The following is a 17,713-nucleotide window of genomic DNA, read 5'->3' as shown; positions in this document are numbered from 1 at the left end:
TGTTATTGACCTTCCAAGTGGCCAAGCAGTAAAACAGCTGATTTATCTATTGTGACCTTAGTGTTTTTGATGGAATTACCACCGCAGATCAAGTTATTAGTTGTGACCTCTCTTCCGTCTATGACAGTGTTTTAGTGGACACTTTTTTCCTTGTATTTGGAACAACTGCATGACGACATTATAAATCTGAACGTGTAATCTTCCCTGATGTCCACATGTTTGTCCCAGTTCCTTGATAGCACCCTGCAAACACAGCAAGACATCACATCTAGGTATCAGAATTAGGATATAATGGGAGTGCAGCTGCATTTGACACAAATGATGCAGAGCGTCTCAAGTCCACGTCAAATGTGCAACGTTTGAGAATCAAATGTAAACAATGCCATATTTAAACCTGGGCCTGGGACATTCGGGCTGGAAGGGACCTGCTAGCCTAAAGAGACAGGCAGAGCAATGCAAGGGATAACACAGAGGCCAGAGGAAACAGGTTCCAGCTTCCACCCCTCGTCCTGGGGGCTTTATCATGATAAGCCCCTTAATATGAACGTTTTGCTGCTAAACAGGTCTACACCTGCCATGCACATCTCGATACCAAGAAATATAAAATTGCAAACCAAGATGGCCACCATGAAAATTGTGAGGTCAGCGTATCATCAGCCCGTCTTCTATTTTCATGATAGCCTGGAAAAGAAAGAACATGCATTGCTAAGAGTGAGTGTGGGAGAAGGTAGTGGGCAGATAAGTGCACTTTTAAAATCGTATTTAATGCTAATAAGGCACTGCATTCTGAGTCCCCCCAACCAGGTGCAAATAGGTACGGATGGGGTCCAATTCTTGGAACGGGGCAGAGACACAGAAATGTAAATTTCAAAGTACTCCTTTAGATAATTTTGTCCAACCTATTCCAAAGCAGAAATACAACAAATACATGTGTGAGTGATCTGTTTGTTTTCATCTGCAATGATGTAGGAAACCTTTGATTTGTTTTTAAAAACACGAGTGGCTTCAATTCCAAAAATCCCCATCTGTACTTTTTAGTTATTGGGCCTCATTACAAGTGAGGCGGAACGGGTTAACTGGACCCGCTAAAGGAGGTAGACCCGTTAAACCCATTCTGCCTCATTACAAGCTCCCCTCGCTGGACCCTTTAAGTGACGCCTGGTCAAACGAGGCGTGCTTACCGGGTCCCGTGAGGGGAAGAGGGAGCAAACAACGGGCCGCTTGTAATCGGCCCGTTGTTTGCTCCCTCCCCAGTTCCCAATGAGCCCTATGTGGGCTGAAATCGGAATGGGGAAGGTCCGGGCCCGGGTTCCTGGAGGGAGGAATTACCGGGCCCTCCGAACTCGGAATGGCCCGGTAATTCCCCATTCTGGGAACCCCGACCCGGACCTGATTTTGGCAGCAGCCATGCCACCAATAGCGGCATGGCTACCGCCAAAATCGTAATGAGGCCCATTGTAATTTGTTAGTTATTGTTAAGTCATTTCTGAATGATTGGCATCCCTGTTTGTACAAATATTTACAAGAACAAATACAAAATCACACACCTATGCTGGCCACAGTGCTGCCCCTTCTGGGCAAATATTTTGTAGACCACATTTGTGTTAATACATTTCACATGTCACCTTAGCATTGGACGACTAAGCAGAGCACCTCAGTAGCGGGTTCGTATGCAGGGGAGTATATGGATCCTAAGGTTCTCCTGGCTGCCACCGCAGATTATTTCTAAAGTAGAAACATTAAGATCTACTTTATTGTTAAAATCAATGCTAAACCAAAGATGTATGAAGCTAAAATTGCCATTCCAACTAAAGGAATATTAAGGAAAGCTCCTGCTGAAATGGTTTGCTACCAGACGTACAACAGCAATAATATTTACAATCAAAATTAAGTTAACAAATGGAAATAAGGGTAGCCCCCCTCAATAAGCTGTTCTAATTCTCTGCAACTTCCACTGCATACTGTAGACTGTGGGCACGCGCCTGCCAATGTTCCCGAATCATTCGATTGGTTGCTGCTCGCCATGTACAACAGCTGGATTAATTTGACAAATACACTAGAAAAGACGATTGTCGACTTACCATGTCTACTTCATATAGTAATTTAAAGCAAGTTGTTATGTGTTTTCTTTGTCTGTTCGGTCACACTCACTTCATCTGCAATATATATGTGTCCGTATCCAGCTTATTGTGAGTTACTGAAGAACACAAATCTGAGCGTGACCGCTACGTGTTCTACTACAAAGACCAACCAGTAAGAACATCGTTAAGTCTACCTGAGGGGAACTACGGTATACTTGCAATAGTGGTTATGTCCTAAAATACCTTTTCAGCAAACCATGGCAGACCATGATACTTATTTGGCTAATATCAGCCATCCAGCATCAATTGTATGTTGAGCATTGAAAAAATCAAGGAAAAAGTCCCCTCTTACTGCAAAGAAATAGTAGAATATGCAATGTCAGCTAAAAAGCCACATATACACAGCACCAGCCATCACTGGACGTTCACCGCCATATCAGATCCACACAGAGATAGGTAAACGGATTCTAGGAATGCAAATCAGCTGCAAAGCTTGTTTTTGTATTCATAGGCCTGTCTGTGCCCGACCCTCTCTGCAGATACCCCTTCGACAGAGGAGGGCAGGAGCCCTCCTTCCGCTCCTTCTACCATCCCGGCAGATTCACGAGAAGCGGGACGCCCATCTATCCTATCCGGGCCGGAGTCTTTCCTTGCCACTCATCTCTGCAAGGTACTTTGCCCCTCCACCGAAAAGAAGCATTGTGTCCCCGTCTGAGCACACGATCTGTGATGGTACACACTACCATTTCCACCCGTGCCGCGAATGCAGCGTGCGGCTACAGAAAATGGCCGCTGTCTAGTTGTTGTCGCTTGGTTGCCAAGCAACTGTATTTCATAAGCAGCCAGCTGATTGGTTGCTCGGTTGCGGCATCCGATTCAAAGAGGGCAGCCCCCACCGGAAGGCGAGAGCCGGCAGAAGAACCCACGTCAGAAGGGCCTCGTTAAAAGGGGCAGGCCTGCCTGTGCCTGTCTGTGACGGGCCGCTTACGTGACGGGACACTTTACACGTGAGTTCATCTAGCCCACCTCTGACAGCTTTTTCTCCTCTTCCAACTTTTTCACAGCTGAAGGTACCTCTATCCATAGCCCCGCGGGCCTAGCGACTCTAATTAATGTTTTGTCTGTTCCAACGGACATCCCCTCACAACCAGGACGCTGCCTGCCCTGCACAGCTGTCTAGTCTTACTCGTATGATCGCATCATTGCCTCCCACCTCACCCCCTCCTATGTTTGTATTATCATTGTGTTTCAATCTGTAACCACATACTGCTTATGTGAGACGAGTACACCTGCTCCCATGACCTGCCTCTTACACACCTACCTATCTAGTAGTTCCTTCTCTGTTGATTGCGTGCTTCTCATATGTGTATGTTCACGACCTGGTATTACCATGAAATCTAGCCCTAGCAGTGCAACAAGCATTTAGACTCATATCTACCTGCACAATATCGTTCTGCTAATTGAACCAGATTTTATCCTATCATCCTTGTCACACTTATTGCCCACTATGCAAATTGTGTCCTCATGTATATATCAGCTCACTGTTAGCCACACGATCTAGCAGATATCAGCAAACTAAGCTGTTTCACAGCTAATGCACTGTTGATGCTCTGCTTTTCCTATCCAACACATCATGACACATGTACTGTACATCAATTTTAGCCCGCATTGTGATATTTGAAACTAGATTGACCCTGTTGCCACAATTGCTGCTACATGCCGGTATATTGTATTCGAGCCCGAATTGTGATATCTGAAACTAGATTGACCCTGCTGCCACAATTGCTGCTACATGCTGGTATATTGTATTCTAGCCCGAATTGTGATATTTGAAACTAGAGTGACCCTGTTGCCACAAGTGCTGCTACATGCTGGTGCATTGTATCCTAGCCTGAACTGTGATCTGCCATTCAGGCAAACCTTTTGCTGCTAAATTGCTCACACATGTGCATTGAATTTCAAATCTAGATGTTTTCCCTTCCCAGACTTAGTACTCGCAAACGTTTGCTGCATCCCATACTATGACTGTAATTAGCTAACAGCACATAGCACTTAACCACAACTAGCACCTGCTAGGTATAGCACAGAAGCTACTCCCTCCGACCTACACTGAATTAACACTTAGTTGTTAGTATGACCCTAGCATAGCTTGACAATGACCTTAGCCCAGACTGCACTACTTACCTGTGTCATCATAACCATTATGGCCACTGCCATCACAACATACCCGCTAAAGGATAGAAACCTGAGACTTAGGTCTAGATTGTCTCCGATCTATGAACCTTATAGAAACCAGCCTAACAATGCTAATAAACAAACCATTACCCGGTCTAAGAACCCTTCCTCCACACTAACGCAAACTACCAATACCATTGGGCAAACTCTTACTAAGAATCACACTCTCCGAAATACCCTCTCTCACAAAACCTCGCTAGCAGCCAACCCTAACAGCACCTTAATGCTAACAGGGTCCCTCATTTACTCTAGATCAGTGGTAGCCCATGCTATTGAAATTGTAGACATCTTAAATAATGACAACCTCGATTTACTGGCCATAACTGAGACTTGGCTACATGAGGCCGCAGGACCAACTCTCATGCTAGCAGTGCCTGACAACTACCAAATCATTAGAGTGGACCAGGCCTAATGCCAGGGGTGGTGGCCTAGCTATCGTCTTCAAAACAACCCACCCTATTAGACTTGCCACCTCAGCTCCCCTCACATCTTGTGAAGTACTCACCACCAAATTGCCCCTTTCCAATAACCATACTCTCACCATCCACTTGATATATAGACCCCCTGGGCCACTAGGCACCTTTGAAGATGATCTAACCAGTCTCCTAGTCGACAACACTAAAGATCACTCTCAAACACTACTGTTGGGAGATTTCAATCTCGGCTTTAATGATACAGACAACAAACATACTGAATCTATTGCAGCCTTACTAAATGACCACGGATTTAGGCAAAAAGTCCTTTCCCCAACGCACATCAAACGAAGGACCCTTGACTGGGTATCCGAAGTAAACTGCAATATCAATATTACCGATATTGTCCCACAATCTTGGACAGATCATCACTTAATAATCTTCTCTGCCGCATTAGACCTTCTCAGTCCTAAGTCTAACAACATGGCACTGCCTCTTCCAACCAGAAGTAAGAAGGATATTACTGCTGAAAAACGTATCCCTCTCCTCCTCCCTGCCATCTCTGGAATGGAAAGTAACAACCCTGACGCATTGGTAAATACCTTCAATAATGCTATGACTAAGGCACTGGACATGATTGCTCCTGTCAAATTGCGCAAAGCTAGGCAAGTAGCGCACCTGAATGCCTGGTTCACTCCCCAACTCAAATCCTTAAGATCACAAAAAAGGAAAGTCCAATCTATTTGGCATCATTCCCCCTCTGAAAATAACAAAAACAATCTAACGGAATTTGCAAAAATGTACAAAAAAGAAATAACCAAAGCCAAAAAGATTACCTTCAATGACAAGATCGAGAAAGCTAAATCTAACACCAAAGAATTATTCTCCATCCTCCGTGAACTAGAATCCCCAATCCAACTGGTAGATAATGCCCCAAAGGATAAAGCATGGTGTACGAACATACAAAATGCTCTATCGAACAAAATCTCGTCCTTACAATGTAAAATTGCAATAAAAAAAAGGGCTCACTAGCACCCCCTGACCAACAAACCACTCAACCCGTGGTGACTAGGACAACTACACCCTTTAGATTCAAGACCATCTCCATAATTGAAACAGAAAAAATAAAACTTTCCTCTTAAACCTTCTAACTGTAAAGGAGACACTTGCCCAGCACAGATAATAAAGGATGCAGCTTGAGACCTAGCCCCTTTAATCTCTAAGATTATAAACTCCTCATTCAAATCTAATACAGTACCGGCCAATCTTAAGGAATCATGGGTCCTCCCGTTACTTAAAAAACAAACTCTGGACCCTACTATCCCCACCAATTACAGACCCATCACCACCGTGCCATTTCTACTCAAAATCTTAGACAGAGCTGCTTACATACAAATCCAGGACTATCTGGAAGCAAACCACCTACTTGGCTCACGACAATCGGGCTTCCGCCCCCTCCATGGCACTGAAACAGCGCTGCTAGTCGTTAAGACACAAATTGAAGAATTAAAGGATAACGGAAAAATAGCTTTGCTACTTCTACTGGACTTGTCGGCACCGTTCGACTTGGTGGATCATGCAGTTTTATGCAACCACATCAGATCTGCCGCCAACTTCACCAAAGATGCTATAGCCTGGGTCCAATCCTTCTTAGCTAACCGGACCATGAGAGTCTTCTCTACTTCAGCCGCTGCCGACCCTATCAAAATAACCTGTGGGGTCCCACAAGTTTCCTGCGTCTCCCCTACCATGTATAATATCTTCACCAAGCCTTTGACAAGTTGGACAGACTGGGTGTCACCTACACTAACTATGCAGATGACACACAGATCCTCATACCCCTTTCGGGCAACTTCAAGGCAGACTCAGCCTTGGTGAACAAGATTTACACCCTCATTCAGGCATAGATGGCATCCCATGGCCTCTGCCTGAATGACGAAATAGCGGAGTTACTAATCTTAGGTTCTGAAGCTAACATTCAAAAACTCAGCCCAAACTACACATCCTTTAACATTGATAACAACCCTATCAAGGTGATGTCTGTAGTTAAAACTTTAGGATTCTATCTGGACTCCTCTCTTACTCTCAAAAAGCAAGTCAACTCCCTCGCCTCATCCACAACTTATACTTGCAAACTCATCAGAGCTTCCAGACCATACCTCTCGAGTGCTAGCTGTATCACACTAGTCAATGCTCTTATCATGTCAAGATTAGATTATTGTAATGCCCTGTACTCAGGAACCAATAAATATATCACAGGCAAAATTCAAAGACTGCAGAATAAGGCAGCGTTGAACATCCCTTACAGAGAGCATATTACCGAATTCAGGAAAGAGGTTAACTGGCTGAAAATAACAGACAGAATTCTCCTCAAAACAGCATCCCTTACGTCCAAATGCCTGAATAACCTAGCACCTCCATATTTAGCGGCTAAAATTACTAGGAGAACAGCTACCTGTCCCACGAGATCTGCCAACTCATTTATGTTGGAGATTCCCAGGTTCAAACGTTCCACAGCGGGAGGAACCAGTTTCCCTGTTAAAGCTGCACAATGCTGGAACAAACTACCATTTGACCTTAGACTAGAACAACCATACCCTAAATTTAGACATAAGATACTCAACTGGCTACACATCAATGACACCTGACGATTTACAACGCTACCTCTCCGGCTCCTACATGACCCTTGCTTCTGCTAAATCATACTGTACTTTTGTTAACCTTGCACGCATGGTTAATTGCTCTGTCATATATGTATGTACCATGGATACACGACAACGTAGACATGTAAGGTAGTATGCACATATGTGTATATGTATGTGTGCATATACTGATACACATGTTACTGCTTCCTTGACTTACCAAGACTACTGCCATGTACTTGATGTATTTTGTATCGTGTTCCTACTGCAATCACTTGATCTATGTATTGCTGCCTTGTACTGTAACTAAGTTATAAGATTTCTTGTTTCTGTTGCGCCCATCTACCTAAGGGTTTGGTGCGCATTACCAAACAAATAAATAAACAAAACAAACAAAGATATGAGGACAGTGATATCACCTTATATTTATCAAGCCAACACTCGACAGCTCTTACTGATGCAACAACCAACCACATAGACATTTTCCTCTCATTGGAGATCATCAGTGCAGTGTGAGCTGACATTTTTGAGTTTGAAGCAGAGGGGCATGGTTACCATTCATTAGCAAGATTATGGTGGGTTTTGCGAAAAACAAGAAACAAGATTCCACCTGCAATTCATTTTCAGCTAAAAAACCATACATGCACAGTGGCACCTAGTAGCTAACTCTAGAATTTGACCACTAGATGAACCCCACACTGGCAATGCACTATGGGAATGCAAGGTAGCTGAAAAGCTCCCCTTTTCCCTTTTGTGCAGAAATTGCAATTTCTTATAGGCCAGTGCCATTTTATACATAGATTTATCAAGCCAAGATGGACAGCTCTCAACCGACCGCAAACAACTTTCACCACTATTTGGGATCAACAGTACATTGTAAGTTAAGATCCTTGAGACTGAAGCATTTGAATATGTTTAGCATTCACCATTAATGTTATAGTGGGTTTGAAAAAAAGCTAAAAAATGGCATATGCACAGCACTGCCTAGTAGTCATCACTGCACAATTACCACGAGATAAGAGCCAATCAGCAATGCACTATGGGTATGCAAATTACAAGTTAGCAGAAAGCTTGCGTATGAAAAAATTGTCCTTGTCTTACATGTCAGTGCCATTTTACACAAAGCTGTAGCAAACCACGACACGTGGATTCCATTAAAGACCTCCTCTAAACCAATCAGGTTGCTTGGAATGCTTTCTATAATCCCATAAACCTCATTGGACCTATTTTGACATGAGCCGCAGCCTGACATGCAGCACAGAAGCATCTGTCCTTAGCTGTGATGAAGGAGCATGTGCAGTTCAATTTCCCAAACTAGCAAACATCAATAAAACACAACATATGTCAAGCTTATTGTTACTAGAGTCAAGTTACGAAAATGTGCATTACAAGTTATTTGTGTGTGCTTATTTGTCGCCCCAACAATGGAAATCCTATCCTTTTAAGTTGCACAACCCTATGTGCTAATAGCCTTAGAGACGTTTGGAGGGGTAATTATCACTTTGTATAATGGCTGCTACCCAATATATGGCTTGGGCGGTCATTATTCAGTCATTATGAAGGCGTTAATAGACCATTCAACACAATTAGTTGGCAACAGCATAATCTAGAGCATTAAAATCATCATTTGGAAAGGATCCCACACCATTGTTTGCCTGACTGAAATTAAGAATGTTTTCCAGGGGGTCCTCAAATGTGATCTAATGCAGGTGGGTACTGTAGTGCAGGCTTGTGAGTGGCCACAGCTTAGGGATGCACTCTCCTCTCAAATTGATGAAAACTATTTCCTGTGACAGGATCCTGGATCTTTAGTAGTCTTTTGCAGTTTTTCCCTTTTGCATTATTAACACATTGTTTTGACCCATACTTGGATTTCCTAGACTTCTAAATGTATAAACATGTTCAATATGTAAATAAATAATGATGTCAATTTGCATCAGTTTCTATTCCAACCTGTCTTCCAAAATTTGAGACTATAGGCATGCCTCTCATCTCAAAAAATGTAGGTGGTATTGAGAGAGGGGCCCTGTTGTGCCAGGGCTGAATGGTGATGCACTCTTGCAAGTAATTTTTAACATGCAGCTAAAGCCCACCTGTTTCAGTTTACGTTCCTTTTTGTCTCACAGATATCCGGGGACTACAGAGCTTTTTAGACCAGGCCTCACGGCTAGGACTGGATGTATCCTTACAGAAGGTGGAGCGAAACATCAGCCGAGTGTTTGCCAACCTGTTTACTACCATGAAAACGGAGGAGCTGAATCGGTACAGGGACACGTTGCGGCGGGCTATCCTACTTCTGAGTCCACGAGGTGCTCAGACATTTGTCAATGAGGTCTGTGTTCTCTACTCAGTTAAGGAACACTGCTGTTGTATATGCTAATTGACCCCTCCTCCCCAACTTCCTGCAGCGATAACCACAAGAGTCGACTGTGTATTTCAATATTTAAGGAACTGTGGACTGAGATGTGTGTTGGATACCATTTATAGAATGCCATTATTGTTCGAATGTAGATATTTGGAAGTAGCCATTGTGTGTCTATTCATCCCCAGAGGTTAGAGGTTTGGGAGGATGCAATGACACAGATTTATGATAATCTTAATTAGTTGCACATTTGCACATTGATAATTATGAAATTGGTAAGGTGAACACTAAAGTCGTACACACCAATAAGATTCAAGTGATGGTTATTTATTTACTATGGGTGTGTTTTGTTAACAATGCTCCTTTACAGAGTCATTGCATTATTGTTTTTAAAACCTTCTCTACCAGTCGCCCTTAAGGTACATTTTTCATGTTTTATGCTCCCTGGAAAAGGAAATTTCATTAGTAATTACATAGAATCAGAGAAGATCATCTGAACAAGGGGGACTTCTGCCATGACTGAACTGCAGAACTTGCACCATGTTAAAATAGTCAGTAATGCATGTTGGAGAGAAGGGCAGATGTGCTGGGAATTTGAGCCTTCTTGACATATATAGCCCTGACTAATACAGGCTGCCAAGTGGAAGGAGGTCTGTGATTGTCAGTGTCTGCTAAAGTTTGTATCATTTCACTGGGATTAAAAGCTTGCAACGCCAAAAAAAGTCAGTGAAGGGCAAGCTTGAGGGATGGCATTCTCCACCCCTGAACCTTCCCTTCAGTGATTATATATAGTTCGTGGACATGCATTATATTATGGAGATGTGCAAAAGTTCCAGACTGTTCTTGTTATGTCAAATATGTCAATCAATTGACTGGGAAATCCAATTAGTTCATTTGCATATTCAAGTGATTTTTAGTTCGGTCTATTACCTGTAAGCTGAATCTATCAATGTATTTATTTATTTTGGCATTTGTAGAGGATACAGGAAGACAAAGTATTGACACATTGTTCTTGAAACAACACAAATCAGGTTTTGCAAACAAAGCAGAGCATGTAAGTGTGAATGGTTAGGCATCTAGAGTGAAAAGCCAAGTTTTAAGGCCTTTATGCAAGGACCAGAATGAGGCTTCTGATCTCAGAGCAGTCAGGACAGCGTAGTTGTTTGCCACCCAACTGGGACGATGCACCCCTACTTCTTGCAACTTAAATCTAGGAATGGAGAGGAGGTGCGAATAGACAGTTGGGGTGGGTCTATTGGATTCTTGTTTGGAAAATGTTCTGGATAAGTATGTTGGGGCTGTGTTTGACAGGCATTTATGTGTTAAAGAGAGTGTTAAGATGCATTCACGCACAGGCAGCCAGTGGCTAATCCGTCTTGCAGGAGAAATATGCTCTTTTTTTGAAATATTCAATGCTGCTCCGAAGTCATTATTTCGAATAATCGGTAATTGTTTTATATTCCGTGTAGTGGAGCCCGCAAATAGTGCATTGCAGTCATCTATTCTGGAGAGAATAAGTGCTCTGGCAATCGTGATGCAACTTTCAGGGGTCAGGAATGGTCTGCATGCGTTGATAAGTTTGCAAGTGTACGCTGCCGCGGGATGTTTACCTATCTTGTTAGGGAGAGCGAGGAGTCCAGGTATTCCCGCAATGTTTTCACTTCTTTAGAGACTGAAAGGATGTTCCTGTCGATGACGAAAGGAAACATAGTCTTCAGTAAGTTTTTTTAAGCAAGGTTGAGTTCCAATGAGGAGCAAATGTGCTTTCTCGTCATTTAGGCATAAGGCGTGTTGTGCCATCCACGCCTGGATGGTTTGGTAGATTTTGTTCCAAGCCTTGGAATCAGTGCTGTAATCGCCTGTTTACAGCACCGTAGCCGGTGCTGTAATTGCCTCTATTGCATCATAGTACCAATATAGAGCATTGGCACATGAGGAGGGACACAAAGCTTGCAGATGTTGTGGCTAATGGCCCACTCATTGACTGCTCATAGCCATGCTAATCCTTATGGCCATTCCCACCCGGCTCCTGCCCCTGCACATCCATAATGCTGCCTCTTGGAATCTCTTTGAGCTTGCTTTATTCAAGCCTTACCATCAAACCGTGCAATCTAAGTGCCTGACAGTGTTGTTTCACACCAGTCCTCTGAGAGTTAATAACTTAACTGGAGATGTAAACATGCTACTGGTGTAATAAAGGTAATTTATCCAGGTCTACCTGCAGCATATAAGCACTCTGCGTGTCCTTCACATAAGTCCTATTAAGGAAACCCAACAGTTCAGGCTTGTATATAAGTATTAGTCATTTTTCTAGCACTGCTATTAGATGCCCATGTACTCACCCCATGTTGTACCTGCTACAATAAATGCCCAGTCAATACCACTACAGCAGTGCCTGGCAAGTGCTTTTCTCATTTCTACACAAAAGCCGAAACTGTCGGCATTGCCAATGCCTTGTTGTTGTTTTTGTTCTGTTTATTAGTAATCGAGCAGAGCCAATATCATGGACAACAGATTAACAGCGCAGGTTCATCATGAAAAAGGAACACAGAAAGAGCGATAATCATCGTACAGTGCATTCATAAATAAACATTCAGTAAAATCGCCCAATGCATGCAGTAACGAAGAGGGGTCATGTTGCTTTTAATGTCTGCAATATCACTGGAGTGCTGATTGATGCATAACTCTAACATGTGTTTTTCTAATACCACTCCCATGAGAAATATATTGTTTCATTTCTGACCAAGATCTTGTGCTTGGGATCACCAGTAAACTCAGCATGCGTGTGCAAATGGCCTCCAATAACATGCATCCTATGTACATGCAGCTCATTACTACACGTGGGTATCTTGAGCACATTTCTGCTTTCAATAGTCTGTGGAAACAAACACATATGCAAATTCCCCCTGCCCTCTCCACCCTGTTTCCATAGTGTTATTTCTCAGAGCTGGGTGTTAGGCAGGTGACAAGGTTTGAAGAAGCAGAAGCCGAGCGACCAGACGGCAAACCCATGCTACAACCATCACCATAACTTTAGCTGAGGGACTGTCCGATATTCTGCAATCATATGCAACAGTCACTGTACCTGATCTCTGACACCTATAAACACTACCACAAGTCATGTAGAAAGATCTAAAGAGAACAACTATTAATTACCCCAATTATTTAAAGACCCTCTATATAGGGCCTCACTATAAGTTTTCCGGTATGCCACAGGTATTACCGGTGGGATACCGGCAAACTACAATATAGTTTCCGCCACTTGCTCTGCCGGAACTACCAGTAGATTCCAATTGGTGGAAATGCCGGTAAATCCCCATTCCATTTAGTCCCACAGAACTCCAGGGGGGATTTGCCGGTATTACGGGCTGGTAATAACAGCTGACTTTTGCCAGGAGGGTGGTGGATATACCTCCATTTCAGAGCTGGTGGTCAACCCGCCACCCTACCTGCAAACTTGGAGCGTGCTGTTCCAGTAATATGTTGGGATGTTGTATACCGGCGAGTTATTACTGCATCAGCCCATTCATAATGAGGCCCATAGCGTCGGCACAATTAGACCCCATTGGTGGACAGCAACCAGTCAATGAAGCCCTTAAAATATCCCTTCATCTCAGTCCCAAACATGCTCCACAAATAATGACTTGCTGGACGATCCCAGAAAAACTTTGACAGCACATCAGCAGGAACCCCACAGAAAAGACAGGATCATCTCAAAAGAGACAAGTTAGTACATATAAAAAGAAATAGATATCTGAACCCAAGACTTTATATAGTCCTGTATGCATGCATTTATATGTGTTTGTATCCATGGGATTTATAAAGAGCAAGTCTAGCTGGGTATCCACAGAGGGTTTGCATAGGGGCACATCCAGGTCGGTCAGGGGGTTACGGGCAAGGTGCAGCGATCGGCAATAGGAAGTTAATCTTAATGCAACACCTTGCTGAACAAGCTACATGTGACATATCTTCCCACAAGGAATGCAGAATTCACAATACTTGCCTCACTTCCCGAACTCAGCATGGAAAGTTAGGGGAAAATCCCCATTGTCACTGTGCTTTGACTTTTGACAAGAAAATCGCGTATTTTCAGAAGGGCTGTAACCTAGTAATTATTGAGCATGGACGTAGCTTCGGGAAGCAACAGAGTGCTTTACAATCATAGGGGGAAGAACACAGTGAGGGATGCAGAGAAAAAAGGAGCGGGGAGCAAACAGGGGAGCGTGGGCAATTGGCAGCATGACCTTTTCCGGTCATATACAAGTGACAATTGTTATGACGTCTGCAGGGCCTACAATCTCCAACTATCTTTTCACCATATCTCATCAAAAGGGCCTTTCACACATACTGGATACCCAGGCCCCTGGACATTAGGTGGTACATAGCTTTACTGCCAAAGGCCTTCCTGTGTCCATTCAGAGATCTGACTGTGTACTGTCAGACTCCACCATTGGTTCAAGGGCTGTCTCTACCATTAAACATGGCAGTGGGGAAGGAGGTATGACAACACGTTCACGGAAACTGTTGTCATTATGGCTTTGGCATTGCCCCTTTTAAGTACGGAGGGCTACTTATTGAGATGGGGATCATTGCTACTCGTGAAAATAGGGGTGCATGTTTTAGCAGACTTGACTTTTACAATCCGTTGCGTACCTCATACAGAAGCACTGACCACATGACTCTTGATTGCACGCTCGCTAGATGGCAGTCGATTCCCCACTAATCCATGACGCGTCATTACGCTTCTCTGGCATTGCCCTAAGTCTGATGACTGTCTGCCATCTACCCTCAGACTGCATTCCATCCTTTAAGCCCTCTGGGCCTCTTCTCCTATGACTGTCTCACCTCTTCAACATCACTTGCCATCTCAAACTGGTTCTCTTAACTCATCTGTCTTTCTAGTTTCACCTATCAATGCTCTCTCAGACAGGAATGTTTTAAAGTAACTTTGTCCCCTCTCTTCCTCTTCTCCGCTTCGTCCTCTTTTTGTCCAGTGCGTTTTTTTAAGCTGTGATGAACATTAAAAAAAAAGCGTTTTACTCTGACCTCTGAACTGGAATGCCTTGTCTGCGCTTGCCCTTTCCACCTGCTTCCCAGCCTCATTTTTCTTCAACTGCTGGTTCCTCCAAAATGTAGCACCAGCATTAAAGTGCCTGGGGTGCACTGGTCAGAGTGAATCACGTCACACTCCTGAGGATCACGTGTTCTGCCGGGCAATCTGCTTACTGCTTACTCCAGATAACATGTTATCAGCTATCCATGAACCACATTCCACTCTATCAAGTGTAGCAATGGAAATGCTCAGCGCAGGAGTCTAAATATTTACTGATTATCCCACTGCAGTGCTAGGAAACTATATGAATTAGTTGGTAAAGTTGTGTTTGCACTGGCGTCTTAAACATCGACTACAGATAACAATGTTCAGACTCCTCCATCTAGTAAGCGCTGTAACTATAGATGGGTTATTACCCTGTTTTGAATGGTACTAGACCTGGCAAACTCTGAATTGTAAGAGACTAAGAGCCTCATTTACAAAGGCTTTTTCAGTGGGCTTTTCCCATTCAAAAGTGTTTTTGTAAATCAGGCCCTGATTTTACAAAGTTTCTGAAGGGGGTTTTCCCATTCAAAAGTGTTTCTGTAAGCAATTGTAAAACGCTTTCTAAATCAGGCTTTAAGTCTGCCCAACCAGAGGGTTCAAACTTGCGAAGTTCAGGCTCCTGCCATGTAAGGCACCGGCATTTTAGGCGTGTAGCTTCCACTCTTAAAAAGGTCCTCCAAGACCAGCATTCTACAGGTGCAATGTACACTGTAGCCTCTACTTTCCTGTGGGTTTGCAATGCCCACATCACAGTTATTTTGAATGTTGTGTTACCTTTTCGATTTATAGATTTTTAAAGCATCTTCCTTGGTATACAACGATGATATACACTCATTGCAATGGCAAGCAAAGTAAATTGTGCAAGAAGGAAAAGTGGGTGACGAAGAAGTCTTCGGAAACCCAACATTGCAATTATGTTACTGGATGAAAGTTATTATCCGTAAAGCTGTAATATGACTTCCTATGTGCCCATTTGATTTTCAATGCCGTTTCCAGACCAAGGACGGATGTTGGTGTCGAGTTTATTAACTGTTAAAATAAGCTGCATTATATGATGTTAAAAAAGTGTTTACGCTTACAGACAGGCAGAAGTCGGGGCACTGTATCACCTTTGAATGCCTGTTAGTTGCAAGCAGGCTTTGTGCTCATACTTTTTGTGCAAGTTTGAGGTGTTCAATTATGGGCTTACGTGTGGGCTGCCTGGGCGAGCTGCAGAATAATCAGCAGCTTTCTGCAGTGATCACCAGTCCATGCACGAGGCGCCCATTGACTCGGCTGGGATGTTATGCTGGTAAATTACAGCGAATTGTAGGGATATTGTTGAAAAGCGCGCGTGTCTGTACAAGGGTAATGTTAGGTGTACTCTTCTGTTTCCCGCAAAGAATGGCTTGACGCAGAGGTGGTCAGCGGGCCTCTTTAAAGGAGGAGGACGAAAAAGAGCCTGACAAAACATGTCCTTACATTGTAGGAACAATGCAATAATGGGTGCGAGAAATGTTGAGGCAAATTTGGACTCCACGAGAAAGGAAACAAATGTGAGAAAATAATAGGGGGAATTCAGAGAGTCGTTAGGGAATGTGCTTTTGTATAGTCCCTTCAAACTTTATGTACAAAGAAACACATAGGAGTCCATTTTACAGAAATAGCTAAATTGTACAGAGTGGCTCGTTCAATTTTCCCTTACCTGCAAAGATCCCCTCAATGACATGTTCAATGTTTGCGCTACAAAGTGCCAATAAATGTCTAAAATAAAATAAAATCGCCTTTACAACTTGCTTGCTTACTTCGTGGAGCAAATAATGTGAACGCTGCCTGTCATGCAAGCATGGCAGAGGGCATTTAAAATGGAACTATGTGGACGGTGCCTGTTTTTCGCTTCTGCAGAAAGCGGGTGGATGCCATAGGAATTGAATGCATGTGTGCCAGCATGAACATAACAGCATGAAAATATCATGCTGGTGTAAATGCATTTGCTTTTTGTTGGTGGGGCATGCGCGGCATGCGGGGCAGGTAGAAACAGTAGTTCCGTTCAGAGCCCCAGCTCTGCCATGTACAAGAATGAAAAAGCCCCATATTGTTAGCTAAGGTGTAACAACAAATGTGTGCATTAGTTATGCATTGATTTTTTTTAATGATTATTAATAACATTTTTTTTTAAACCAGTACAATAAATAACAGCTTATAGCTCATTAACATTTCATAATCATCTCATCCACATTCCATAATTTCTTTGGCAACATTTCATGAACTTTAAAAAATAATCACTGGAAAGAACAATCCCACCCCCAAAGCGACCGCCACATTGATTTGCAGCCTGAAACATGACCCAACACAATTGCAGTGGTAAATTGCAACATGCATTTGATTGTGGGATCATGCAATTGTACTAAAAATATAGAGTAATTGTACCCGACCCCAGTCCGTTGTTGCTCCTGCTTCTATTCTGTGGGTTGCCCCAGGTTCCAGGCTTCAAACCTATCGCCAATTCTAATCATGTAGGCTCCCATGATATCCTTTCTTCCTCTTTAAGTTCATGTGTGTTTGCTGCAACCTACCCAGACATTGACCCGTCTACTTAGCTAGGTCGGCGCCTGGATGTGGCGCCATAGAAATACTGAACTACAAAAAGAGAACCAAAAGGGAGCAACATGAAAAGAAACCTAGAGACATGGAACACTCCGACACATCTCTTAAATCCTGTATATGGCGGAACACTATATAATATTCAACTTCTTCCAGTATTGTCATCAGAGAGGGTTTAGAAGCCTCTACAACTGCTTCTTGATCTGTTCGCAGAATCGATTGCATTACACCTCTGCGGGGGTTGATCCTAGTGTAAGACTTAAGAAGAGACCACAGTTTAACATGAAGTCTGCCTCTCT

At 43.2% G+C, this 17,713-nt stretch overlaps 1 protein-coding gene across 6 annotated transcripts in view; it reads left to right on the top strand.

The window, feature by feature from the left end:
• The window catches only part of GRID1 (glutamate ionotropic receptor delta type subunit 1), a 3,001,620-nt gene that overhangs the window by 1,216,964 nt on the left and 1,766,943 nt on the right, over positions 1-17,713 (top strand). For all 6 annotated transcript variants that reach the window (XR_011268624.1, XR_011268625.1, XM_069610763.1 and 3 more), the window contains exon 4: positions 9,498-9,703. Coding sequence is in view for 4 of the 6 variants with exons in the window: in XM_069610763.1 (XP_069466864.1) it covers positions 9,498-9,703 (206 nt within the window). In the remaining 2 variants the exon portion in view is untranslated. The remainder of the gene's footprint in view (positions 1-9,497; positions 9,704-17,713) is intronic.

The sequence above is a fragment of the Ambystoma mexicanum genome, chromosome 8 (assembly GCF_040938575.1).
Source record: "Ambystoma mexicanum isolate Mex_15411 chromosome 8, UKY_AmexF1_1, whole genome shotgun sequence".
Taxonomy (NCBI): Eukaryota; Metazoa; Chordata; class Amphibia; order Caudata; family Ambystomatidae; genus Ambystoma; species Ambystoma mexicanum.
Note: the sequence above shows the minus strand (reverse complement) of the source record. Positions and strands in the feature narration are given on the sequence as shown.